The following is a 27,854-nucleotide window of genomic DNA, read 5'->3' as shown; positions in this document are numbered from 1 at the left end:
GGTTCAGCGAGAGAATGTTTCAAAAATTCAGGTGACAAATAGAGGAAGACACCTAACCAGTGTAAAGCTCTGGCTTCTACACACATATGCATACACGCACAAACACATTTACACACACACACTGCACACCACACATTCCCTCAGTCCCCAGACTCTCTTGTGGGGCCTGGATACTTGAATGTCTCCATTTGTGCTGTGGCATTGACTTCCTAGAAGGTCGTCTTCATGGACCCCAGTTGCAGAGTGTGGCGGTGGCCGCTCTGTGATCTTACTGGCACAGAGAGATGATTTCTTCCCATGCAATAGGTTCATCAGAGTTCCTTTCCCCTTAATTAAGTGTGAAATTTAGAAACCCTGGGGCAAATCGACAGTGTTCCACAGGGTGACTCTGCTTGTTAGTATTTGGGCATCTTGGCTGTACCAGGCCATGGCTCAGACCTGGCCAGGAACATTTCTATAGCATCTTCCAGAAGAACCCTGCCATCTTTGCGTGCTTATATATCAGTTACAGGGAACAGCGGCCAGGTTTGAGAAGCAGGCAGGCAGTTGCCTTTCCAAGGGAGGTACCAGCAGACCACGTGGGTGTACCCAGGCAGAAGAGACCTGCTTTCTGTTTTGTTGGAATCTATTAAAAGTGTCTCCTAAAAATCAACTTGGGAAACATTTAACCTTTAGCATGAAGGCAAGCCTCAAGGATTGCCTCTTCCATTTCGCTGATTGGATGTCTAGAACTGTATTATGGTTACTAACATGGCACTGGATTAAAATGGAATTATCTGTCCCTTAAATTATGAAATGTTGACACAGGACATGTCACATGACACAGAGAATATGCCTGTGTCCAACCAGTACCTCATCCCAGTTAAGTTCCAGTACACGCTACGCTGTGCACCAACACTGTGTTCATCACGGCTTTAGTTGTGTTGTTTGGATGGCTATTTTCCCATTGTGTTTGGTTTGTTGCATACATTAGTCTTCATTTTTAAAAAAATGACGTCACAAGATAGATACACTTTGAGCATGTCATTGGTACTGTGACTGGTAGTGGCCCAGTCCTTCTGGTAGCTGGCACCAAACAGCTATTTAGAACTGTTTGACTGTAAATCAACTTCGTCCTCCTTTTAACCCTATGTCGGTCATTGTTACTGAAGTGCTTTCAGTAGGAAGAAACTAGAGAGGAAAAGAAGGGAAGGAGGGAGGGAGGGAGATCCTGAAGTGATTGCAGGATGGACATGCTGTGGTCAGCAGGACACTTGTGCAGAGCCATTCATTGTCTTTGCCTTGCGTCCCTTATCTGTCTACAGATAGGAATGGATCTTCAAAATTACCTCCCCCACTTTGTCTTGCCAGCCAGGGTTTGGGGGGGGGGGGCTTTCACTTTCTGCAAGTTGGATCACAACTGGCAGTTTTATTTTCCTAAAATAAACTTCAGTGATTATCATGTTTTGCTGTAGCAGGCACAGCTTTCAGTTGCCACACCCCTCCTGCTCCGAGCTGGGAGTGGCTGGCCCGGAGAAGCAATGGACCTCTCGAGGTTTACAGATGACGGTCATGATCACTTCCACTCTGATATTTGCTCGACTCACAGGCTTTGAGGTTCTTGGCTTTAAAATGCTGAAAACCAGTGTTGCCTGGAGCACTAACATAGCAGGCAATAAGTGTTTCCACAATCCTGGACATTATCTACTGGATTGATCAAAGTCAAAGTACCTTCTTCACATAGGATTTTCTCAGTATGTGTGTAATGGGCATTGGCGTTTTTAATAAAGGAGATCGATGTTCAGCTTTTCCCAGCGTGCTTCCTCTGGAGCCCTTCTTCATCCTGGGAACTTGGCAGGGATGACTACTTTAGAGAACTTGCTTCAGAATGTCTTGACCTGCTGCTTCACCTTGTCTGCTACAGACAGCCCTGACCTCCACTTTGAGACTCAATAGAAGCTGGGGGTTTCAGCTGCTATCTCAGAAAGACACATGATACCTTGTTAGAAGCAAGTTGTGACGAGTTTGTCAGGATGTCCCTGTGCCTTGCCACCTCACAGTCACCAACCCAGGAACTGCCCAAGTAAGGGATTTTTTTCCCGTATACTTCCCAATGTGTACACTCAAGATCACCGCAGTCCCCAAAACTTGTGCAAGCACAGTGGAGGGGCCGATTTAAAATTATCAGCGAAATGGATTAATTAAAAATGTTGCAGGATCCCAGGATCCCTGGCGGCTACAGTGGCAGAAACACTGTAGGTCCCCAATGATGGAGGCTTCCCATTGGCTAATAAAGAAACTGCCTGGCCCATTTGATTGGCCAGCCCTTAGGTGGGTGGAGTAGACAGAACAGGAAGAAGGAAGTGAGGTAGATGGCTCAGTCAGATGCTACACCTCTCCTAAATTAGACAGACTGCCATACCTCTCCTAAGGGAGCCAGACGCAATGAAGCTCCAGCCCAAGATGGATGTACGCTAGAAACTTCCCGGTAAGGCACCACTTTGTGGTGCTACACAGATTATTAGATATGGGTTAATCAAGGTGTGAGTAAGAGGCAGAAAATAATGGTCCAGGCAGTGTTTAAAAGAATACAGTTTCCATGTAATTATTTTGGGGCATAGGGTGGCGGAAAGCCAGCCCACAGCTAATCACTACACCCCAAGTGGCAGCAGTGGGCCATGAGGAGAGACAGACAGATGGGCAAGCCAAGAAACCAGGCTGCTGGTCTCCCAAGGTGGCTGGTCCTGGGCAGGGAGATGCATGGAGGTGGGCAAGAGACAGAGACATGGATAGGAACGCCATGCAGAGTGAGGTTGGATATTTATTAAGTGGGTTATGTAAAGGAAGGGGAAGAAGAACAGAGAGAGGCAGAGAGAGACAGAGACACACAAACAGAAAGGGGGAAGGAAAGAATGGAGAGAGGCAGCAAAAGAAAGAGGGAGGGAGTAGATGTGGCCTGTCTCTTAAAGAGACAGATCATTACAATCTATCTTTCAAGATTTCAGAAGTTTGGAGTAGGATGGCTCAGATGTGCTTTTTAGCCTCTGGGATGTCTGTCACATGACTTTCTGGTTTCTGTAGAGAAAAACAATGATAACCCCAGGATGGGTGCAGCAGCGGCCTCGGTGGCCATCCCTTCTGTCCCCAAAGGAGCCCAATGCCATGTGATCCCCCACTGTCCTGCTGAGGTTTATCTCTATAGACTGCTATGTCCCATCTGCCCCAGAGAGGACTGAGCCAAGAGTGAGCGAAAACAGCAGAAAGCATTCCAGAGAACAATGAGCGTCGTCAGGGAGGCTGCTCCAAGAGTTTCTCTTGATAGGGACTTGATCCGTCAGTGCAGGGTGCTGACAGCCCAGGGAGTGTGAAGAAGAAACTCCTTTGACAGGGTGACTGATTTGAAGTCAGGGATGTTTAACTTGGTGTTAAAGAGATTCCAGAGATGTCTGGCTTATTAGAAACAATATGTTAACCATGATGAATAGGGGCAAAAATTACTCCCTTCTGTCGCCCAACATTCTCTCTCTTTACGTTGGTATTTATTCCTGTAAAAGCTTGGCTAGGGAGACCTGGGTGCCTCCGCGTGACAACCTCATGATGAAGCCTAATGGGAGACTCTCAGTGCCCCTGATTTCATGGGGTCTGACAGTCAGGGTTTGAGTCCTCCCTGAGGGTGGGGGACTAGGCTCGGTGTGAAAGCGAAGGTGGAGCTGAGAGGTCAGAGGGTACTGCTGCAGAGGTGAAACACAGACTATGGAGCCCAGGACAGGCCCAGTCAAGTGACTGGCAGTGAGCAAGGTGGCCAGGACTTCCTCCCAAGGGCCGGCATTCTTGGGTGAAGTGTGACAGTTTCCTTGCTTGTTATTGGGTTTTCCTGTCATTAACAAAACTTCTTGTTTCTGTTGACATCCAGAAATGGCTTCAGACATCCCTGGATCTGTGACCTTGCCTGTTGCCCCCATGGCGGCTGCTGGACAGGTGAGGATGACAGGAGCCATGCCTGCCCGAGGAGGAAAGCGGCGATCCGGGTAAGCAGACCCAGCGCTTCCAGGAACTGGCCTTAGTAAAAGTTGAGCAATGCTCTTGACCTGTTAGAAAAGTATTGTCCCCCCCCCCCCCCCCCCCCCCCGGAGAGTAAAAGCTCAGCAGTTTGCATCCTGTTTAGATTTTGCAAGCGTCCTAAATATGCACATGATTCGCTTCTCAGTGTTCTGGGTCCTGGCACCCAGCTGGGGATTTCTGTTTGCTTGTCCTTGTAGGGAAAGTGTGCTGTGGGGTCCTACTGGGCCTAGCTCTCAGAAGGGAGGAGTTCAGTCTCAACTGCCAGAACATTCCAGCCTCATTTGGCAGAGCCAGCCCCAGGAACTGTAAATGATCTAACCGGGGCCCTCGAACCTTTCCCTCGGATGCTCATCTTTCCCTAGAAATGTGCAGGAATTCCTTTGGCAAGGAGCCGGCACCTGAATGCCAGCCAGATATGTTGAATATTGCTCAGACAATAAAGAGAATAAGTATTAAGTTCTGTTGACTAGACTGGTTCTGATAGGTCACAGACCACTTTGGAGCCAATGAAACCAAAACCAGCACCTACTTGTGCTGAATGATATTAGCGTCTGTACCCAGAGCCCAAATCAAATCAACCAAAGGAAAAACATTAACTGGTATTTTCCAGCTCAGTGTATTACTCAACCCAGTTCCCCATTGATCCTTTTAAATTTTCAGTTTAATAATTAATGAATAAGCTGCCTCATGATGTTGCTCCGTTTCTGGTCACACACTCCGCCCATGATTGTACCTATTCGGTGAGAACAGAACACAGAACAGAACCTTCCATAGCCCTAAGACTGCAGCCTGGACCCATGTTGAAATGGTCCAGCATTTTAATCCCAAGAGCCTCTTCCAACCCCTGTGATGCTTTAAAAAAAAGCACAGAGGCAAGGGGACAGGTGCACACCAGGGTCTGGGATGGAGTAGGCACAGGATGAGACACCATGGTGTTATAATGTTAGCTAATGAGAAGGACCGCTGTGTGTGCTGGGGTCTTTGGGAAAGGACATGGGAGGTGCATGGTCACTGTGAGGGTTCAGAGGGCTGAGAATCTGCGCATGGTAGCAAGGCCAGCCTTGATCCTGCACACTCTCTCAGGCAGTTTGTGTTCTGTCTGCTGCTTCTGGGTCTCCTCAGTGGGAACCACCTGATAAAGGCTGCAGCTTGCTTCTGGGGCTTCACGTGCAGCTGCCTGCTCTCTGAGCAGTCGTTCTTGCTAACTGTGGACTGAGTTCTGCTGTATGGCTCGATAAAAGAATGTGTATACTGTTAAAATGTTAATTTTTTCAGTAAAAATCCAGGTTGTTTCAAATGTTACTATCTTAACTCATATTCTTTAGAGAGAAACTCCATTGTTCCTTCTCGTCTTTTTCCAGAAGAGACCAGAGTGTGCTCTGTAACTCTAGTTTGGTCCAAGTCTAGGCAAACATTGTCCCACCCCATGCTGAAGACCCATGAGCCCTCCTTGTGCTGGGGATTCTTGGATCCTGTGTCTCCTCGTGGTGTGGGGGCTGGTGTGCATCCCAGCAGCTTTCTGCCTTGGCCTGCAGGGTCCTAACCTAGTCCTGCAGTACAGAGCCCGCTTTCTGCATTGCACTTAGAATGATCACAAGTCTGGAATTCCCCACGGCTGTCCTCTGTGTCCTGTGTCCTGTGTCGTCACACAGGCTGTTTCCGTTCCTTCTCTGTTGCTTCATCATGGAAGGAGGGCTTTATTTGAGGGCCAAGAGTCCATCACCACCACAGTGGGAAAGCCTGACAGCAGGTAGGCATTGCAATTAGAGCAGCTGAGAGCTCACATCTGAAACCACAACCATGAAGCAAGAGCGTGAACACGGAATGCCATGTGGCCTTTGAAACCTCAGTGACACATGGCCAGACCTCCTTAGCCTCGGCAAAGAGGATCAGCAACTGGGGACCAAGTATTCAAATGTGGGAGACTATGGGAGACATTGACATCTCATCCAAACACACACACAAAACACACACACACCATGGCCCCAGAAGATAGTGTGGGCCCTGAATAGGCCGACACTTAGGCTTGGGTTCCATTCCACAACCGAGGAAGCAACCTATTGAGGAAGGAAGCAGAGACGAAGTTAGGTGGGCAGTGGCCTCCGACATCCTGCCATAAGATGAAGCTGGGGCTCTCTGAGGGCAGACCAAGGAACTGGATCTTCACCAGGAAGCCTGGCGTCTCTATGCTCCTTGCCCTTTCCTCTTGTCAGATGGTGGGCATAATGCCCCATGACTTAGAGATTCGCCCTACTCTAAGAAGGTTTCTGTAGTCATTCTTACATCTTGCATTTTTAAAATGTTCTTCACCTAATAATGATCCCTTCCATTGTGAGGTGCTGGCGGAGGCTGTGTGCATCAACAGGCAGACGCTCCATCCGGGCCTTGTGCTGTGGCTCGCACTGACTGTTGTCTGCCGTCACTGTCAGCAGCATGGTGTCTCCAACTGCTCCTTCTGTTAAGATCGTGGGACACCCCTGAAGAGACTCAGAGGGAAATGAAAGAGGATGGGGTGTCAGGAGGGGAAAAAACAGCCTTAGTGCGCTCTGTCCCATTCCTTTCCAAGTTTTTGCTCTCACCGGACGGTCATGCTCCTGGAGGTTAGTGTGCCAAGTGCTGGGGACAGCTGTGCACCCCTCTCTCGTGCTTCATTGCCTCTTAGAGCTTGGATCTTCTTGGATGTGTGCCTGGCCTTGTGCTGGGAGTCCTCCCTGGCTGCTCTTTCTTCCCAGTCACTAACAGGCTTAGCAGTGAGAGTCTCTGTAGGGCACCGCTCTCTGCCTGGCAGCTAGGATACAAGGTAACGGAAGGTTCAGAAGGTTTCAGATTCTTTCCAAAGTAGATCCACATGTGTGGGAGAAATGAGTTGAAGCAAGTCACCTGACACACATTCTTGTCGTGACCTCCCTAAGCTCAGCAAGGGGTAGGGGAGATAAACTTGGTACTTTTAACCTCAGGGAGGAAGTGGCAGTGATGAGTTAAGTGATAAGCTGAGCCTACTCCAAAGCTACCCACTGGGATGGAGGGAGGTTGGGGGTTGCAGACAGGGATGGGCAGGAATGTAGCCTCTCCTGCTACTGCTTTGTATACCAGCACTCCATGTTAAGACACACTGTCAACTTTGCTGTGTTCTGGGGACCCATGGCTAGGCCCAGGATTGTTCCTGGGTAGCCACTATTTGACCAGCCACACTAGAATGACCTTCCCTCCTTGTCCGCTACAGCAGAAGCGAATGCTGTGTGAAAGCTCACGTTTGATGCTGCACCGTTATCCTTAGAGAGCGTTGCTAGCAAGAGCCTCATAGCCTCCCTTTCACACAAGTCGTGCTCAGAAACGCCCGCCCAAGCTTCTTATCCTGGGAGGGAAGCGGGGTCAAGTGTGTTTCTGCTCACCCGTCCACCGGGCTGTGTGTTTCAGAGTGAATACAAGCAGGCTTAAAGTCGTATTTTGATTTCTTTTATTATCCAGATGTTTCAGAATAATAGCAAAACATAAAAGACATAAAAATAAAGGATGATTTACCTCCCCTTTTTATAGCAGAAGAAGTAGGCACGACTTCTTGCAGTCATATTTAAAGTTGGACGTGGTGGCAGAGACCCGAAGGTGCTCCTGGGGCAAGTGTTGTTTGAGGTCTTTTGTTTAGTCAGGAGCAGTGGTGTGTGTGTGTGTGTTCCTGAGGGGCTAAGTGAGACTGTGTGGAATGATCCTGAAGATCTCAGCAATCATGCGGGGTCCTGATTTATCTCCTGGGCTGGGCCCACTTTATGCTTTTCCAGATTACTAAGCATGATCTGCCGAGTGTGAGTCCATGCATGCGCAAGTGGCAGGTGCAGTTTCTCTCCCTGCTGCCTGTGATTGCATGAACACTCAGGGGGTGGGTGCAGTTTCTCTCCCTGCTGCATGTGATTGCATACTCAGAGGGGGTGGGTGCAGTTTCTCTCCCTGCTGCATGTATGTGATCACACATGTGCACAGATGAGAGCCATAATTTCTTGGTCTTTATTTTTTTTATATACAAGTCATGACTCCAAGTTCCCAATGGTCCAGACCAGGCTTTTTTCTTCTACCCTCTGCTGGCCTGATCTGCATTCACCCGGCCAAGCTGTGGCCCTGTACTTCCCTGTTTATCTGCTCCATAGGGGATTGGTTAAAGAAAATTGCTCAGATAAGGATGACCATTCTTATCAGTTGAGACTGTTTCAGCACTGAAGCTGTGGATCCCAAGAATGCCCTGTCCTTGGTCACCCCAAACATCTCATTGGTCTTTAGGCTCTGAGTAAGGGCTGACTAGTCAGCTGCGTTTTGTAGGAGTGTGATGATCACAGTCTTATCAAAGTACCTTGAGATGGCTCAATGGAACAGGCACTTGCTTCCAAGCCTGATGACCTAAGTTAGATAAGTGGATTCACGTGGTAGAAGGAAAGAGTCTTCCACCTCCATAGGGAAGCCCAAGAGTACATGTGCAAATACACACACACACTGTTATAGGAGCTTCGATATCAGGTTGAACAGAATAAAATTTTAAAGAGAACTCACACCCATTTGATAAATATTTGCACAATTCTTCGGAATATACGGTGGGTTTGTTATGTAGGCAAAGTTGATCTTTCGCTTTATGAGCACTAGGTGGCAGTGTGGTTCTGCAAACTGCAACCGGCCTCAGTTTGGTGGTTATTTCCCCACACGGAGTTTCCAGGAAGGTGAGATGATAGCTCAGTAATTATACAGGGCACTAATGAGTTTTCTTCGTTTGGAATCCCACATTCAGCTCCATTTGTCCTATAGACAGCTCTGCAGTCCAGTGCTGGACTTCCGGAATGATGCTGTGGAGACCCTGCATATCTGTGTCCCTGGTGGCATGTGTGTGGTCTTTCCCCTTCTTTTTGACCATCTCCTTTTCTCTCTGTACAGAGGCATTTCTGTGATCACAACTGCCATTCCCTCCATCTCCTATTCTTAGTTGTTAGCACAGCTGGATTTTGAAGACTAAAGATCCCATCAGGCAATTCTGGGCAAAATCACGTCAGCTCAGACTGCACCGTACATAATCCAGGACAGAGACATGCAAAAGCTGCCTGTCCTCCCATACCTCTCTCTTTTCATTTTGCCATGTCTGACCATAGTTCCTAGGTCCCCCAAGTGGTTGTAAAGTCTAGAGGTCACCATACATCTCACTGGGGCCTGTCTTGGGGTGTGTGTACAAGAATGGCTCTTCATGTGTAACGTGACTGCTTTCTGGAGACCTAGGTGCCCCGTGCCTTCTCTGGGTCACCTATTACAGACTAGGAGATGAGGGTCACCTCCTTGTGAGGGGCAGAAGCTCTGACATCTATAACTGTGGTCTTCTGGCACACACCCCATTCTTGTTTATTGTTTGAGCAGAATTTCACTGTCTCCCAGCACAATCCATTCTCATAACAAGCTGCTAAAACATGGGATTCCTCAGGGAATTGCCAGGCAACTACCCTCTTCTGCTTGGGTCACGGGGGTATGCCTCACCAAATCCTTCAGACAGACTGAGAATAAAGCAGGACACCTCAGGACCCGAGATGCCATCTCAAGATCACACTTTCTGTAGGTGTCTCATTTTCTTCCTCAAAAACTCCGAGTACTCTGATCATAGTTAAGTTCCCTCTCTGCCCTAACATCTTCCAGCCTACTATTTGCTGACGTGAGAGGAATATGGGGTTTTGAGAAGGAACATTTGGCGTGTTAAGCACAAATTCATCCCCACCTTGTCTGATGTTTACAAGGGGAGGACCAGTAAAGAAGAGGTCTGAAGAATAATTTGACGAGCAGACAGCCACTTGCTTGGGTGATTTTGATATCAAATGGCCATTTCCTTCTCAAAAGCCTCCTATTTGGTCCTGGGTGTGACAGAATGATTGTCTGGAATGACTTTTGCCCTGAGGTTCATGGAGACTCACCAAGTCACAGGCAGTATTCCCAGACAAAGTAACTATTTCTTCATCACCCTTTGAACTTCCTGGATTCCAAGTCCCTTGAGCAATTTACCATACATTTTAGAGATGAAGTGTTTATATGAAATACATGCTGTGGAGGGGACCATATGCCCCAGAGATGTTGGGAGACAATAAACATTGATATTTTCCCCCCAACGTGGACTGGGCTATCCTTTGATAATCTGAGAAGCGTTCCAGGGGAACAAGGTGACGTGAGTATTCCCCACTTCTGACCAGAAAACTAACCACGCACATACTGTGATTTTTTTTTTCTCCTTCCTGAGACTGCAGGGTTACCGTCTTAGCACTACCAAATGTTAGAAGCATTGCAGAGTGATGTGATGGGGTGAGGGTCCTCTTGCTCCCACAGCTCATGGCAGTAATTACAGTCTCCTAAAAGTCATAACCAATGCTCACTTGTGACTTTGACCTTTCAGAATGGACTTCGATGATGAAGATGGTGAAGGTCCCAGTAAATTTTCAAGGTGAGTTTACTTTGTCTTTCTTAAGCCAGTAGCCAGCAGTCACGTGACTGGCATGCATAGGCACTTAGTGCCTCTTGTCATTGAGCAAACCATTATACTTTGACCATCTTGTGTATGCCTGGCTTACTGCCACTATTTGGCCTAGTGGCAGGCAGTTATTAGTAGTCCCGATATGTCCCAAGCCTAGCCTGGTGCTTTATGCTTGAAATCTCAGCACGTGGGAATATGGGGCAGGTGGATAGCAAATTCAAGGCAAACCTGAGCTGTCTAGCAAGACCCTGTCCTCAAAAGGCATAGCAAAAGAAGAGGGGAGTAATGCCTAGTTCTTAATATTACCTGTTTGCTTTTACATTTAACAGTGGTCACTAACTTTAATGGGCTCCCTTAAAGAAGCAAAAAAACATAAGGCTTGAGTTTAGAGACAATTATCAACCTGAATCATTTTTTTCTAGTAAGGAAAATTAGGAGAAATACAAGGAACATGTAAGCCTGTTTGGGGTCGGCTTCAAGAGCCTCACACTCAAGCTACAGAGTGTGTGGCAGCGTCTTCACAGCTGCTCTATGGGGCGGGCCACTGTCTAGCCCAACCTTCGGTGAAAGCTCCCAGGTCACCTGTACTGGGGGTGCAAGGGAGAGTCATGACTTCTGATTCTTTCAATCTGTTTCATTTGAGGCGCTGTGGGACACTTGGAAGTATGCGCGCTGAAGGAAGATGGCATTCCCCCATTCTTATCATACTCCCATCTGTGCCATCTTCTTCTGGCAGGGCTTGCCTTGCTGCCCCCCCCCCCACTCTGACCTCCTCCGAAGTTACTGCTGATTGTAGAAGATGTGTGGCAGGTGATAGGTGCCCGTCTGTTGTATTCACACCTCCACCTTCGTACTGACAGCCTTGGTTGTGTGAAGCGGTTTTGAGAAGTGTGATGTCCGCACAGTCCTCTGGGCTGGCTCTCTACTTTTCCCCTTGTGGGTCGTTTTGATTCTTTTTTTACCCATTAACCAAAACGATAGCTGTGGATTAAGCAGTGTTCTCTACCAATGCAGGAGGGACCCATGCCTCTTTCTGTTTAGGGATTCCCACAATCTTCAAATCTACAGTAAATATCTCCTCACCCCCATAAACTTTTACCCTTGAGGTCAGGGTCATCCATCCATTCCTCAGCTTCCTCTTCAACTGACGCAGGAGAGATGAGATGAGAACACTTTTTTTTTTTTTAAAAAAAAACCCATTAATGACCTTGAAGTTTCCTATCAAAATAACACATGAGCTTCACCAACAAAACTGGATTATCTCTTCCTGTGTAGACTGGACCCACTTTAGATGTCCTGGTATCTAAAGCTCTGTCTTAATAGCAAGGAGTGATCTGTTCCTGGAAAGGAGCAAACCTCAGAAATGTCCCCTTCTCCTCTCTGTCAAAGCTTGCCCTGGCCACACACACATTTCTGTAGAGGGAAACAATGCCGCTGAGTCCTCTGTGTCAAAGTTCCCCCTCAAGACTGCATTAGCATAGCATGTCAACCTCAGGAAATAATGCCGCTGGGTCTCAGGACAAAAAGAGGAAGAGAAACGTGGAGTGACATTTGTTTGACATGACATATCAGTGTCGGTGCTGAAACAGCAGAGGGACACAGAGCTCACTGGGCCCGAGTGTGAGGCGGCGGCCACGCCATGCTGTGTAACATTCCGAACCTGCCAGTGAGTCACTTGTTACCCAGTCATGTTCAGACCTCGGCTTCTCTCAACCACATCCTTTCCGCTGGGCCTTCAAAACAAGAGAGATGGAATGTACTTCCAAACATGTGCTGTTACTTACGGGGCTGGGTTCATGGGACCCCAGAGGCCACTGACTTAGACAACAGGACATTTGAAATAATCCATGGCTGACGGGCCTGTGGGTACATCCGAGTCGCTCGGAGTTGGGGAGACAAGCAAGTCCCCTCCCTACCTTCCACTTAACCATCCAGGGGGAAGGTGGAGGTCTGCTGGCAGCCTTGGTAAGGTGCACTCTAAGACCTCTCTGTTTCCTTACCCCATGCTTGCAAGCAGTCCCCACTGCCCCAGCAAGCAAGGCCCTGGAAAGCGTGGAGACCATGATGCAAGCCAGTCCCCATCCTTACTAGTTGATTCATCCTCTGGGCAGAGGCAGCACCATAATCTCTGTCCCCCGATGGGAGTCTAGTGAGAATTCCCTGCTTTTCTCAAGGAATGGAAGTATGGGGCTTGGCTTCCTTTCCCTAGCATAGCCTAAGGAAGCAGCCTTCACTTACCAGCACTGGGCCTGACTCCTGTTCCCTCTTAAATTCCATTATCAACTCACAAGGATGAACTCTCACCCTCTAAGAGACTCTGATCACACCCCAGAGAAAAACATCAACCTTCCTAAAGGACACCAGGACCCGGTGCCCTTCATCCCCTCAAACGGTCAGCATCCTGCATTACGAGTGATGCCCCCAGCCTTCTCACAACACTGGGCAGCACACAATGGCATTCCTTCCTGAATGTCCCAGGTTGTTCCTGTGCTGAGGCTGGCATCAGCTGCCACCAGCAGCAAGTGGCATCTCAGCGTGGGGACAGCCGACATTCCCAAGCTATCATCAGAAGTCAAGGTTACACACCACGGTCTCTGTGTGCCTTATACTTGTAGGGCCCGCTTATCCTTCCCTGGACCCCTACCCCTGTGTCAGGTGAGGCAATGAGGGGCACTAAGTCTTAGCCCATGACTACATGGGTCCTCTCAATCCTGCCTTCAGGGTTCTGGGGTTGGGTTCCTACATGTATTCATTGAGGCTTCGGTTTAGGGAGCCCTCTTTGTCACACCATCCCATATGACCGTTTACAAAAGAACGACGCAGAGATTGTATCGGCCTCTCCTGGTGGTCTGTGGGGGACTTTATAAAGTGCTTCCCCTTCTGTATGTTAATCAAGATGGGTGATGGATGTCCCACTGCTGAGTGAACTCAAGAGGCCCCCTTGGCAGCAGAGCTGGAGAAGAACCCCAAGTTACCACACGGCTAGCAGCACCTCTGTCTTCGTCCCCGATTTCCTCGCTTGTCTGCTAAGGCAAAGCCCTGGGTCGTCCTGATCCAGCAGAGGTGTCACCTCCTCCTGGCTCTGTCCTCACGACAGAGCCCTTGACCCTTCTACATAGAGACAGATTTCCTTACTGCTGCTGCCTGGCTCCTGTCAATTACTGATGCTCATAGACACCACAGTCTCGGGCATAACAGATTGATCCCATTGTCCCTTTCCCTTGGGGATAAGATAGACTTGGGTCAGTAGACAGGGCCTTGGGATGTGTCATTCTCTTCTCACAAGATGGCATTTCCTCACCTCTATCCTTGAGGGCTTCGAAATAAAATCGTACGCATCAATGCATACCATTTGTTTCTCAGATCTTGTTGCTGGGCAACTGGCAGTTCTCAGTCCTTTTTGGCGTACTGCTAGTAGCTCAGGCTTATTTCATAAAAACCTAAGTTTATCGTATCGTTCCCTGTACTGGTGGTTAGTGAATGGAATTTTCAAGCTTTTAGATCTTACCTTGTTTATCCTTTACCTCAGCCCACAAATTGAATTTATCTATGGATCGATCAAAGAACCTCACAAAGCCCACTCCCGGTGTTTATAGAGAAAAATTAGTCCGCGGTAATAAGGTCCCATTGGTTGCCACAGACACCACCTGAAAGCTTTGGACTGAACTCTAAATTTGGGAGCCACCACTGAAGGACTTTAAGCATCAGACTTAAATTTAGAGAACTGTCAGTCTGGCAACAATCCAAGGTCTGGTGGGAAAGGAGAGGTGGGAGGAGGCTTCGCCACCCGGGGGGCGGGTGGTGTCAGCCACAGTGGGCAGTGAGCATGGGCATGGGGAGGGGAGGAGAGTCAAGAGGTTTTTGCAGGCGTTTTGGCACAGGTGGACATTCGTGGTGAAGGAGCCCTCGCTCAGCAAGGCCCTGAGATAAGTCAAAGTGGGCGTAGTGTTCTTATGATTCAGAGAGGTGCTGAGTGACAGGATATGTGTTGGAATGGGGAAGGGGATTCAGGGAGAAGTGGGCGGGGCTAGTGGGACATCCCGAAGGTCAGACTGAGAGACTCCAGGTCGATACGATTCCAGACGGGGCAGGCAGATTCCCCTTGGATGTTGGGCCGCACAGAGAAGCCGGTCTCACTGGACACCCCCACAGGAAGATGCAGGCAGGTGCTGTGGAGTGGGGGAGCTCTGGGTCCTGCCAGACTCATCTTCTCCCGTAAGAGCCCGAACTTCCTGTCTGGCCTCCTCCCTTCATCAGCTCTCCGAGTACCACCCTCTCTGGGTGGCCCAGGAAGTGTGAGCCGGCAAGGTAGGAGTATGAGCCACTGGGAGCTTGCCCTGCCTTGGGTCTCATGATCAAATGTCCAGCTGAAGAGTGTGGCCTGCACCACATGACCTGCTCCGTGGCTGTGGAACGAGAGAAGAGGGTCTCTAGTCTCTCTACGGCAAGATTCTGGCCTGTGCTGCTCAAGAGCTAGAAGTCCTCTGACCAAATTCCTGCTTGCATCCCTTCCTCTTATCTGGTTGACTCTTTCTCCCCTACTTAGCAAACCCTGCCCATTTCTGCCTGGAGGATGTAGATTTTCCTGACACGGAGGGTCTTTGCTGTGCTCGTACACATTGGTACTTCGCTGGCCAGTTTACATCTTTCCAGTTAGTACCTGGGAGGTGGGGTTGGCCCCAGGAATCTGCTGACTGGTCTTAACCGGTCTTCCTCCCCTATCCCCTACAAAGCTCATCCATCTGTGAACCTCTCTCTAAAACATCAGGGTCCATTGGCCTGGCTTCTGTTAGATTTCTCATTGTGTTCTGGCCTCCTCCCCAGCCTCCAGGTTCCTCACCTTCCCCTCTCACCAGGTCTGCCCATCCTACAGGAAATGTCTCCTCCTCTCTTGATGCATCCTCCCAACCCTAAGTCTTCCTTTGACACCGCCCCCAGATGGACCCTATTTCCAGAGCACTCTTCCTATTCCTATTGCCAAATACATTAACTCTGCCCACTGCCCCCAGCCTCTTCTAGACCCCCCCCAACACCTTCTGTGTCTTTCTCTCCTCCTGTGCATAGTGCACCTTCCTGCTCAATGTCCTTGCTGCTTGAAGACCACATTGAGCTTCCTTGTTTTCTCGGCCATCCTCTCCCCATGGGGGAGGAGGGGCTGGCTCGGGACTCCTTGCACAGAAGATCTGCTCTAGAAGGCTCACAGCAGGCCACCACGGGGACATGCACATCTCAGCACACACACCATCAGACCGTCAGGCCTGATTGCCATGCCACTCCGCTTCCTGGAAGGATGGGGTGTGACGCTGATGCATACAAGTAGTGTGTGGAGCAGCCTTGCCTGGGGATCTTCCTTTCTTACTGTTAGCGCCACTCTCCTTCCTAGAGAAGCCACCAAGTCCTCCGTCCTGCAGCAGTACACATGGGGCATATTTTTAGACACTATTTCATCCCAGGGAACAGCTTTTTCTTAAGTTGAATGGGGCTGGCTGTTACTCTCTTTTGCACCTAAAGGTAATAAATAATTCAAGACAGAAATAGTCTCCCGGCCCTTATGTTAGACTTTCATTGTAAGCATCCCGGAGACGGTGTTAGGTAATCCCCCAGAGTTATTTTTTTAATTGGTTATTGGTTAAATAAGGGGTCACACCTGTTCTGTTACTATGCTGCTCTGCGGGGGAAATACACTGGTGTAGAACAAAGGCACGTTCACAGCTTTATTGGAAGTGAATCTACATCATCAACAGTCTCCTTAGTGATACAGAGTGTGGTTAGGCTTGTGACAGAGTTAGGTACTGCAAGCCTATTTTCAGCTGAGGGTTTTGTTAAGGAGAAAGGCATGCAATACAACCCCTGCCACACATCTCTGCCTGGTGTGGGCTGCCTTTGGCCAGATTAGAATCCTCACTGCAGCCTTGGCTGCCTAAGCATCCAGCACATCCCTACATCACAGGGGGATGCTGAGGTGCCGTGCAATATACTGAGTGCTGAAGGGAAAGCAAAAGCAGCTTGGCTGTGTGGGTATTTGTCATGGTCGGGTGCTTTATGTCTTGAGGCACAGTGCTTATGGAATGGGCTATCACCATCAAAAAAATTGAAGGGGCGTAAGTTGGAGGCTATCTTATAGTGGTTCATACCATGAAGTATATCAGGAACTGCCTTCGTAGGTGCGAGCCCAGACCTTCATTTTAAAGATCACCCAGAAAGATGCACACAGAAAGCCTGCTAGGATGCTTTGGTCTTCCATGGTTCCCGGTCTTAATTTTGGATGTCTAGGAAAAATCCACAGATACGTGGGCAATTTGGGAAGTGCCATTACATATTTAGAGAAGGAGGCCACAGTGGTCCACGCTCCCCACACATAGACAAGAGCTTACAGATCTGTCAGGGCTCAGCTTCAACCCACAAGGACCAAAGCACTTAGCCATTATGAGTTAGACCTAGGAAGGTGGCCATCTGATGTTAGCAGTGTGTTATTTTACCCCAAAGTCCACTGACCCTGGTCTGATCCTTCTTTTTCCCTCCCCCTGACCTCTTGCTTTCTGGGAAGAGAGAACCACAGTGAGATTGAGCGGCGCAGGCGGAACAAGATGACTCAGTATATCACGGAGCTCTCCGACATGGTTCCCACCTGCAGTGCCCTGGCTCGGAAGCCAGACAAGCTCACCATACTGCGCATGGCCGTTTCACACATGAAGTCCATGAGGGGCACCGGGAACAAATCCACTGACGGCGCGTACAAGCCTTCCTTCCTCACTGAGCAGGTGCCCCAGTGTTTCTCTCCCGCTGTTGTGGTCAAAGTGGGGAAGAGTCTTAAGGGTCACAAGCCTGAGATAAATTCCATGGGAACGTGGAGTTCAGATTTGGGGGAGGTGTGAAAGCCAGAATGTTTGCTTCCATTCTCCAGCAAGAAGTGCTCTTTAAGAGTGCCAGATCTCTCCTTTTTCTGCTCTTTTATCTCCCATATGCCTCGGTGAGGGTTGGTGACAGAACTGTGTGATGAGGATGTGGACTCAGGAGTGGCACTGACATCATAATTCCTGTATGTAAGGGTAACGAGAGCACCGTCATGCCATGAAAGCCACAGGGCCATCACAGCCAGCACTGGCAGGCTTTCGTGGTCCCGGTCCGAGTCCCTCTTTCTGTGCTGCCCATTGAGTTTAGCCAGCAAGCCACAGTTCTTCATCACCGTTTGAGAGGTGAAGAAGTCAAAGCTGGAATTTCCCAGGATCTTAGAGAAGGACCTGAAGACCTGCTTGCTCTACTAGGGTTCCCTTACGCCATGTTTTTTCTACCACGCTAACTGGGGGGGGGGGGAAGAAATGCATGAAATAGCAAGATAGCATTAGTAAATGGATATACATGAGCCAGGTGGCTTGTGTTCCAAGTCCTTATCCTTCACGCGGTGGTCACAGCGAGTGTCAGCTAGTGCTGAAAGCCTTAGCTGACTTGTCTAGCCATACACGAAGCTTTGACTTTCTAGTTTCCATAACTTTCCTGAGGTAAATGAGCCAATGGATTCCATAGAAAGAGGTGAGATTACGCGGTTGTTGGGAGTGTTCATCTGGAAGTGCGAAGTGTTCTGTGGGTGGCATCTTGAGTAATGGACTGTTTAACACGGCAGAAAGCAAGGATCAAATGAAACCGAGTGGAAGCGACTGGGCTGCACCAGGAACTGTGCTCAGGACAGAGGCTGTGAAGGAGCCACAGAATGGGCACGAAGGAAGTCAGCAGGGGACTTTTAAGGGGTGCACAGTGTGTACAGAGGGAGGGGTAGAGAAGGCGTGAGGGACTATTAGCTGTGTGGCACAGAGCATCTGTCCACAGTGGCCACAGGTTTAGAGGAACGAGGACGATAACCCGATGCCATTGTCCTCTGTTCGGTGCAGGTGTTTTGGTGGCAGATACTTCACCTACTCCAACCCCTTTGAAATCCCCCCCCCCATGGTTCCCTTGAGCCCTTGCATTGAGGGTTTCAGGAAGAAGGTAGTGGCCATATTTGGTCTTAGAGGTGTGGAGCGTGGTGGCCCAGGTACAAGCTTCCATTCTCATTCCCATCTCTATAAAGATGAAAACCATGCTAGTCCCCCCCCCCCCAGCTCTGTGGATGTAACAGGGAAGGCATCCCCGTGTAGACTGCTTAGCATGGGGGGGATGTTGCTATAAGGAATGATGAGCAGACAGACATGACTTGCTGGAAGTTCATTTAAGTACCACTAGCACTAGGGTCAGTACAGAGAGTTTCTCCAAATATGTTTAATCCTTACAAAAAGGACTCTCTGCAGCTACAGGGGATGGCAGAGAGAGGCAACCATGCACTCATGTGCCCTCTCCGTGCCACTCTCTCGGTCACACATCCACTTACAGAGCCCTGTAAACACTTACTGCGAAGCCCTGCACACACCAGAAGCTCATTAAACCTCCAAAAATTTTACTGAAAGTAAACTTGATGAACTATCAAGAAGCCCGAGCCAATAAGTATCACGCCAGAGTTGTAAAGCGAAGTGGAAGGGAATGGATGGAATTCTTACTCCCAAAACCCATACTGTCTTCCCGGGGGAAGGAGGAAAGGCCGCGTAGGAGTCATGAGATGCTGATCCTCAGAGGAGAGGATGGGAAGAGATGGGTGGGGGTGGCTCCATCCCATCAGATCCTTAGATCCTTGTTGTCTTTGCAAACTGGGTTAAAACCTGCATGCGTAAACAAAGCCACACAGCCTCATCCGGTGACAGAATTCTCCCCCTTCCCGAGGCGTCTTAGTCCATTTTTTATTTTTAAAGGATCTTCCTGTTGGGAAGATCTTCCTGACAGGGTGGATGAGAACGCTGATGTTCTTAGAACTGCGGAAGCATCTAAGAGACACAGGAAGCAGACGTGCACATGGGAAATTGACAGAGTGAGCGTTGGGTTGGAAAATGTTTGCACTGTCAGCATCCACCTTGGTATCCCAGGGCTGAGTGCATTTGAGTCGATCCCAAGCCAGTGACTGCACACAAGCCACAGAGTTCCTAGACTGTGTCTCCAAAAGTTAAAGTCTTCTAGGGACTTGGGCTCTTGGACCCTTCTTGGCCACTAGGGTCACTCTGATTGACCAGATGTTCCAGATTCCATGCTTTGCTTCCTCTCAGCTGACCCTGATATCAGGTGGTAACCATTCCTCGTGAGGTTGTATTTAAACATTTGAGGTGAGGAATGCTGACTTACTGCTGGATCCCAAAGGATGATTTTGTTCGTTGGGGGCCTGTATGGTGTATGAGAAAGTTGGAGTGGTGGGAACAGACTCTAGTGTAGGGTTAAGCTCCACACCTCCTGCAGGCCAGGAACCTAGGTTCTTTATTTAGCTTGATGTGACAGGCTATGGATAGTTACCACCGAGCTGCCTTTAGGCGTGGTTGTCTAGGTTTAGCAAAGTTGATTTTACCCCATTTGTGGCCCCCTGGGGTGACAGCAGGGCTTCGGGAACAAGAGTGCAGTGTCCCCACACAGTAGGAAGACTCGTGGCCTGTTTCTCTCTTCTCCCCATCTCATTCTCCTTTCCTCCTGCCATTCTTTGTGCTGTACACTGGGTGCTGGGCCCTCCGGCAGTGTCATGGCTGGCTGCAGTTTCAGTACATGAGGAAAGTACCTCAGGGAACCGGCAGCTCAGCCCCTCCTGATCATCATTGCCTGGTCTCTCAGCTCTCCATGCTAGAGATCTCCCCCAGTCACTAAGAGAAGACAGTGTGTTTTAGGGATGGTGCAAGTTTTGAGTCTTTCTCTAGAAAATAAGCTAGCCAGGTGAAATGACATTCATTGACACAGCCATGCACACACCAGAATAAGTAGCTGCACAAAAGAAGTTGAGGTTGCTAGTTATGAGAAGATAATTGACCGGGATCTGTCAGTACACTTGCTGACCATGACCTTTGCTCCCCAGGAACTGAAGCATCTTATTCTTGAAGCTGCTGATGGATTTCTGTTTGTGGTGGCAGCTGAGACAGGAAGAGTAATCTACGTGTCTGATTCTGTCACTCCTGTTCTGAACCAGCCACAGTCAGAGTGGTTTGGGAGCACCCTCTATGAACAGGTACACCCCGATGACGTGGAGAAGCTGAGAGAGCAGCTGTGCACTTCCGAAAACTCCATGACAGGTAAGGGTAGCTTTTGTGTGGGGGTGGCCATTTGACCTTGAAAGTTGTTTATCCCATAAACACATTAGAAAGCTGGAAGTTACAAAATAGCCTAAAGGTGAGGTGATACATTTTATTAAGTTTGTGTAAGGGCTTCAGTCACAGTACCTTCAAATTTTTAGAGTCACTTATTTTTTTGGTTTTCAAAATTTTTCCTGTAATTAGTGCATGCGGCCAGTAGGAGGTGTTCTTGCTACGTTAGTGAGACCCATAGGATCTCTATATATCAGTATGATACCATTACTTACAACCCAGGCCTTAGCCACCTGAAATACAGTTCCTTATCGAAACATCTAAGTCTGCCATAACATAACAAGACATGTTCTTCAAAATCACTTCTGTATACAAACACATGCAATCTGATGTGTAGAATTCACTGGGGGAAGTGGATTGGAAGTAAAACACTCCATAGTGGATAAAAGTGGGAATCTACTAAACCAGCATGGCTTTAGGTGACAAATGGAAGGTCACAAATATTAAGCATGGTTCTTGGCCTGGAAAATGATTTTTGGTTGGGGAAACAAGTCTCAGGAGGTTGTCATTTGTGTGTTCTCGTGGAATGCTGCAGTGACAGTCATGTGACATCAGATGGAGGGTTCTACCACCAAATACAGATGACTCTGGGTGACCTGACGGTACTGGTAGAGGTCTGGAGTGTGAGTGATGTGGCCTTCTGTGTGGCTGGCTTCAGCCAGGCGCAGTTGTCTGTATTCATCTGCTATTTCTCATGGGTAAGCAAACACAAAACTCCTATTTTCTTTTCTCGGATTGTTGCCAAACGTATCAGTCAAATTGGCCTTCTCTATAGCATGCATCTGTGCTGTATTCCTCCCTGACTGCACTGTACGCTGCTGGGGTACTCACGTTCATGTCTAATGCAATGCTGAATTTGATGTTTTGTGCCTAGTGAATAAGTGAGCCACTGCTTGCTCACTGTGGTCAGCCTAAGTTCCTGTGACCTTTGTCACAGACTGGGTAACTCAAACTGCAGGAACTGACTTTCTCTCACGGTGTGGAGACTGGAATTTCAACCTCCTAGTCCACTTCATCTGCAACAAAGCACTGTGAGCCGCTAGCTTTAAATCTATCCATGGAGCTGGAGAGATGGCTCATTGGCTAAGATCTCTTGCTGCTGCTCCAGAGGACCCGAGTTCAGTTCCCAGCACTCACACTGGGTAGCTTACAACTGCCTGTAACCAACCCCAGGGTTCCAGGACCCTTTTCTGGCCTTTGCAGACAACCGATCTCACATTGACATATCCACACACATAAAAATGAAAGATATGTGTGTGTGTACCCTCACACTAAATCTCTGTCAATACATAGTCTCATAGTTTTAGAGATTACGAAGTCTAAAACCAAGCTGTAAGTGTGCCTGGTGATGGGCCACTTTCTGGGACCTTCTAGCTGTGTCCTCACAGGATAGGAAGGATGGCACAGTCACAAAGTTCTGTCTTCATGACCTTGGGGATTAGGATAGCAACCAGGGAAGATGCAGTCAAGCATTTAGTTCATTTTATCCAGGATCATAGTATCAAGCAGGGCTGTGTCTCTTGAGACCTCTCGTTAGTTTCCAGAAGCTTCCCTTTGAATCTTACATGACCTTTCTCCTGTGTGTATTCCTGATATTTCCCCTGCTCTTGAAGGACACCAGTCCCTATCAGCTATCTTTACCTTAATTACCTCTTTAAAGGCCCTACTCCAAAAACAGTCATATTGTGAGGTTCTGGGAGTTAAGTCCTCAACCTACAAATTTTTGAGGGAGGCTCACAATTCCACCCATAATCCTTAGAGTCAAATCCAGTCTGGTAGGAGTTGAGCTGTTTCTGAGGGTCGCTGGTCATTTTCTCAGTGCTGGTGATTAGTGGGGAGTGATTTCACGTGGGGACAGAGTTTGTGTCTTAGCCATCTCTGTATGCCTGTAAAAGAACCAGGCAAGCTCAGCCTTAGACACTATTGCTCCCTCGCTAGGCTGGTCATACTACATAGAACATAACGTTCAACACTTGGGAACCGTGAGGTCAGCTAGGAAGTGTTGGTTTTAAACTTGAAATCACCTCCTCTGGAAAGAGCTGGTCTCCTTCGTTCCCCCCCTCCCTGCCTTTCTGTATTTGGCCACAGGATGTGGCTTCTTCAAACCCTTCAAGGAGACCTAGCTGGGGCAGATGACAGGGAAGTGGTGGCCATGCACAGGGCAGTTTCGGTTCCAGGGTGTTGCTAACTGGCTCCTCAGAGGCTCGTGGACATTTCTGTGTGAAGTCTTCATGCATCTGGCTGAGTAAACATGATCTTGGAGATAGTGTGAACAATAAGTGACAGTAACCAGAGCTGGTACAGCGTAAATAGTCCCCCAAGATGCCAGAGAACTCCCGGGTGAGCTGTGGACAGTTGGAACTCTGAGCTTTTTCTGGCCAGGTACTTCTTGCAAAGAAGGAGTTGGAAATGTGGGTCCTGATCCTTGGGGTATAAGAGGCACAGAATTTTTTTCCTTAGAGATCACAGTGAATTGGATTCTTCCAGGATGCACACAAAACTGTTGATCTGGGGGAGACAGCCTAAAAGGGCTCCTTGCAGAAGGGCTGCATGCTGACAGGTGTGGGGTTCACTGGTGCCCAAGAGAGGCTAGAAGTTGATTATTGAACATCCAAAGTGTACATTTAATATAAGTTTTTCATTTAAAAACTCTTAAGGGGCATTGATACTTTTGATTATTGGACAAGGGTCTCAAAATCCTTCTGTCCCCTGATCCTCTATGGTTTGAAGTCAGAAATAAGTAAACATGGCTCCTTGAGGAAGTTAAGGGTGCAGGGTCAGGGAGTTAGGTAAGGGCTGCTGGGATAGAGACAACTTACCTAGACTACTCTGCTAAGGGGGGTCTCCCTCCTCTGACCCTCCCTCTCTCCTAGAAAGTAGATGTCCCATTCATTGGGCCTGTAGCACTATCTATACTGAAGGTAGCCGGGGTGTGTGTGTGGGGGGGGGGGGAGAAGATGCTGTGTGTGCACAGTGCAAGAAGGGACAAAGAGGGGAGCCAGAGCCGGGTGTACAGCCTGCCCTGTTGGCCCAGGGACCTCTTGCACAGAGGCGTGGGATCAAGAAGGGACAGTGGGGCTCTTTGTTGAGCTAAATCTTTCCATAGCTGGCCAGGTGTGACCAGGGTGGTAAGAAGATCCTGGGAAGCACAGCAGTAGTGTGAGCCACTGCAGCGATCTGCTCTCTCCGTGAATGAGTGCCGGACTGCCGTACTACCGAGAGACAACAATGGCACCCTCAGACAGCAAGGGCAATGTCGAATGTAGACATAGCCATGGAGAGGGAGTTGGGAGACTTATTTTTGCTCTGATCTTTTCTTAGTGATCCTGGAAGTTCCTTTCTTCTTTGATCTTCGTTCTTCTTATCCCCCCAGCACAGGAGATTCCCAAGGCTCATTCCCCGCCGTGATTTTATTCTCTCATCTAAGGTTTCCAAGTAGGACCTAGTCCACTGGTTAGAAAATTGTAGGAGGAGAGGGACTAAAACAGGCCAGGGCTGTGCTGAAGAACTGTCACCACCGCTCCAAGGTAGCAGTGGCCCTGTGGAGGAAGGAGGGGCGCGTCCAACAGCCCGTATCCAGGCGCTAGCTGCAGTGTTGGCCATTCTGAGCGTCGTGTTCATCGACTGGCAGTATCCACTGAATGGCGATGCGTTTTTTAAATAGACCTCCTCATAAAACCAGGCTCTGCACTGACTGCCTGACAGAAACATGAGCCAGGGCTTGCCGGAAGCTAACCGTGAACATCCCCCTTAGGAGCCATGGTTCAGTGCTAACTCATCCAAGTATCCACAGTAGCTTTTTATGCAGCAAAACTATCTGATATGAATTGACCTTGAGTCTCTTTTCCAGCCCCAGCTTTTCTTTGTTTCATATGTGGGGCTTTTCAAGTAGCCTCACACACTTACACTCAGCTCTGCGTTTGGGACCTCTGGCTGTGCAGTATATAACCGGCAGGATGATTTCTGCCAAAGTCTCTGTGAGCATTCTAAGCTTGTCTTTCTTAGCTCTGTTCAACCCCTTTGCTCTGTCATGCTCTGATCCATCCCTGAGGGCTAAGGAGCCTCAGAGCCAGGTTGAGGTTACCTCTCCATCCATGGCACTTGGACTCCTGAGCTGAAGTAACTTCTGAGGAAGGAAGGATGCCGAGCAGCGAGTGGTGTGTAAGGAGATTCTGATGGTGGAGGGAGTGTTGTTGAAAGCAAGTAGTGCCTTGTGGGGAAGGGGCCTGTAGAAATAGCCACTGGAGCTCTGAGTGATCTGAGTAGTCACTCTCAGTGGGGATGGGGGCGGTAGGGTGTGGAAACGCCAAGGGCATTCCAGGTGACAACAGGCATATGCCTGTAACTGGATATGCCCAAGCTCTAGGTTCAGAAAGCAAGCAGGGGGCAGCAGAGACACCCAGGAGACCTGGAGGGATGGAGCCAATTCTCTGTCTTCTGGTAGTTGAACTCTGGAAAACCTTGATCCTGGTGAGCAGAAACAGGAGGCGCTTCGCCACTGACCCCAGCACCTCACTGGGAGGTTTTGGTTCTCCAGCCAGAAAGAGGATGTGGGAAAGGTTAATCTGTGGGCATTTCAAGAGGAAATCCATTTGGCCCATGTCCCCTGCATTGCCTTGTACTAAGGGATTTGCAAAATATTCCTGCATTCAGGTAATCAGGTCAGCATTTTGAGTCAGTATAGGGAATAACTTTGAAAAAAAACTGATCAGTGGTAGAAGTGGTTGAAACAGGTAAACTTCCTCCCTCCCTCCTTTTTTCTTTCCCTTCCTTCTTCCCTCCCTTTTCTTCCTTTCCTCCCTTCTTTCCTTTTCTTCCTTCTTTCCTTCCCTTTTCCCTCCTTCCTCCCTTTTCCCCTTCCTTTCCTTCCTACCTTTCCTTCCCCCGCTTCTGTTTGTGGATCAGCCCCATTTCCCAACTGTTGCAGCCTGGATTCTTTGTGATAATTTGGGGAGAACCCAAGCTGGGGTGGTCCCCAAGGTTTTAGCTGGAAAGCCCCAGTATGTGAGTCACTCATCCCAATCAGCTGTGATTAAGCTTTTCCTATCTCCCTTCGAGCTTTGCTGAAGTCCAGGGATGCTTTGACTCTTGGATCACAGTACTTGGCCAGGCTCTGGTCTGGGCACAGATAGCTTCTCCAAGAGCCCGCCACCAGGGAGCCATTTCCAGCCAACTGTGCTCACAGCCTCTCATAGGGCATTTTCCATGAGAGCTTCAAGATGCCACCTACACTCAAGAGTCTCTCTGCCTGTCTGGAAGAGAAGACACTTGTGGGACCTCTGGATGCTTGTGACTTTCATTTTCTCATTCAACCCTAACAGTGAAAATACTAATACCTATAATTAATCCACTTACATTTCTTTTTTTTTTTTTTTTTTTTGGTTTTTTGAGACAGGGTTTCACTGTAGTTTTAGAGCCTGTCCTGGAACTAGCTCTTGTAGACCAGGCTGGTCTTGAACTCAGAGATCCGCCCGTGCCCGTCTCTGCCTCCCGAGTGCTGGGATTAAAGGCGTGCACCACCACCGCCCGGCTCCACTTACATTTCTATGGCACTTTTTACCCACCGTTGAGACTAACCACACATACTACACCAGCTTCCATCCCTTGAAGAGAACTGGCAGATACCCTCACACCCAGGGTTTGGCGAGAGGGCCTGGCCCAGGTGATGACTTGAGGCACAGAGGCCAAGATTGCCTTCCCCTCTACGTCACTTCAGTCCTGAGCATAGAGATTGCTGCCAGTATCTCTGCAGCACCAGCAATCGGAGCAGTCCAGGGCCGGGCATACATAGCACTGAAGGCTCAGGGGCACACGGGAGGTGGGAAGTGTCAGAGTTGTGGGATTAGAGCAGACAGTCTGGGTGTCTCACCTCCTTGCCCTCAGAGGTCCTCTCCAGCAGTGGTTCCCCGTCAGCTATGTGAACATCAGGTTTCGAACCTGCTGGAAATGAGAATCTCAGCTCACCCTGCACCCAACTAAATCAGAAGCTAGGATGAAGCGGTCTGTCTGTCTGTCTAACCATGTCCCCAAGTCCTTGAGATGCACTCTGAACTTTGAGATGTAACAACTTAGTGGTGCCATCTTGAAACTTTTTTTTTAATTCCTCTGATTGGGTCTTCATTCTTGATTTTGTTAGGCTTTTTGACCTGTTTAAGTTCCACCTTGGAAGGGTAGGGGAGATAGAAGATTTCTTCAAGTTTCTTATTATGGAACTCTGTTCACATTTATCATACTGGTCAGGTCAATCTTGGTGAGAATATAGAGTGTTCTGTGGTCTATCAGCATCTGAATCTTCTAGGAGCTGCTTGAAACATGGACCCCTCACAGGCCTGCTGACTCCAGAGTCTGCATTTTCATAAGACTCTTGCACAGCAAAAGGGGGGGAGGGCATATTCTGGCTCATGGGTTTGGGGGTCCAGCCCATAGTTTCAAGGGGTTTAGCCTGTGACTGGCTGGATCCATTGCTTTGAGACTAAGGCAGATCTATCATGTGACAGAGACTGCCACCTTGGAGTGGCCAGGAAGCAGAAAGAGAGGGAGAGATGGGGGAGGACAGGCAGCAGCCAGGGACAAGATATGTTTTTCCACAGTGTTCTTGCAATGACACTCCCCAGCTAGTCTCTACCTTCCATAGTTCTACACTCCCCTGATTGTCTACTCAGATTTTTGAGGCAGTGATAGATTAATCCATGAGGGATCTTCACTGATGAAGGCAGATTCCCCCCCCCCCCGCCAAAGCCGCTCACTCTGTAGTTCTCTGGTTTGAACACCACTTACACTAAACTAACATCAATACCATTCAGAAGGAAACTGAAGGGTTTAGTGAAGAGCCATAACAGGGTGCTTGTAGCTAGGGTCAGGAGCAGCCTTTGCATGCATACTTGGTATGAGGTAATGGTCCGCCCTGGCAACTTGCACAGGTCCTCTTGTTAGCCCAGCTCTTTGAGGATGCGGCCAGGACTTCGGGGGGAGGGTGTAGTTTTCATCAGCAACCTGCCTCACTGTGAGATAGAAGAGGAGGGAACTTCAGGGATACCCACACTGCCACCCTCGGAGTACAAGGCAGGTACTTTCCAAAAAGCAGCCTGAGACAGGGTGGTCATGGAATGAGTGGGCCTGGGAAAATAGTAGCCGTT

The 27,854-nt window shown here is 48.8% G+C and overlaps 1 protein-coding gene across 5 annotated transcripts in view; it reads left to right on the top strand.

Moving 5' to 3' along the window:
• Positions 1–27,854, top strand: part of Arnt2 (aryl hydrocarbon receptor nuclear translocator 2) — a 142,580-nt gene that overhangs the window by 34,069 nt on the left and 80,657 nt on the right. For 3 of the 5 annotated variants that reach the window (XM_038313596.1, XM_038313597.1, XM_038313599.1), the window contains exons 2-5: positions 3,893–4,007; positions 10,442–10,489; positions 17,067–17,280; positions 20,433–20,646. In XM_038313596.1, coding sequence (XP_038169524.1) covers positions 3,893–4,007; positions 10,442–10,489; positions 17,067–17,280; positions 20,433–20,646 — 591 coding nt within the window. Of the gene's footprint in view, positions 1–2,434; positions 2,468–3,892; positions 4,008–10,074; positions 10,212–10,441; positions 10,490–17,066; positions 17,281–20,432; positions 20,647–27,854 lie in introns of those variants that run through there. The other 2 variants (XM_038313598.1, XM_038313601.1) reach the window with 2 other exon arrangements.

Source organism: Arvicola amphibius, chromosome 12 (genome assembly GCF_903992535.2).
Source record: "Arvicola amphibius chromosome 12, mArvAmp1.2, whole genome shotgun sequence".
Taxonomy (NCBI): domain Eukaryota; kingdom Metazoa; phylum Chordata; class Mammalia; order Rodentia; family Cricetidae; genus Arvicola; species Arvicola amphibius.
This window is presented reverse-complemented; position numbering and strand designations above follow the sequence as displayed.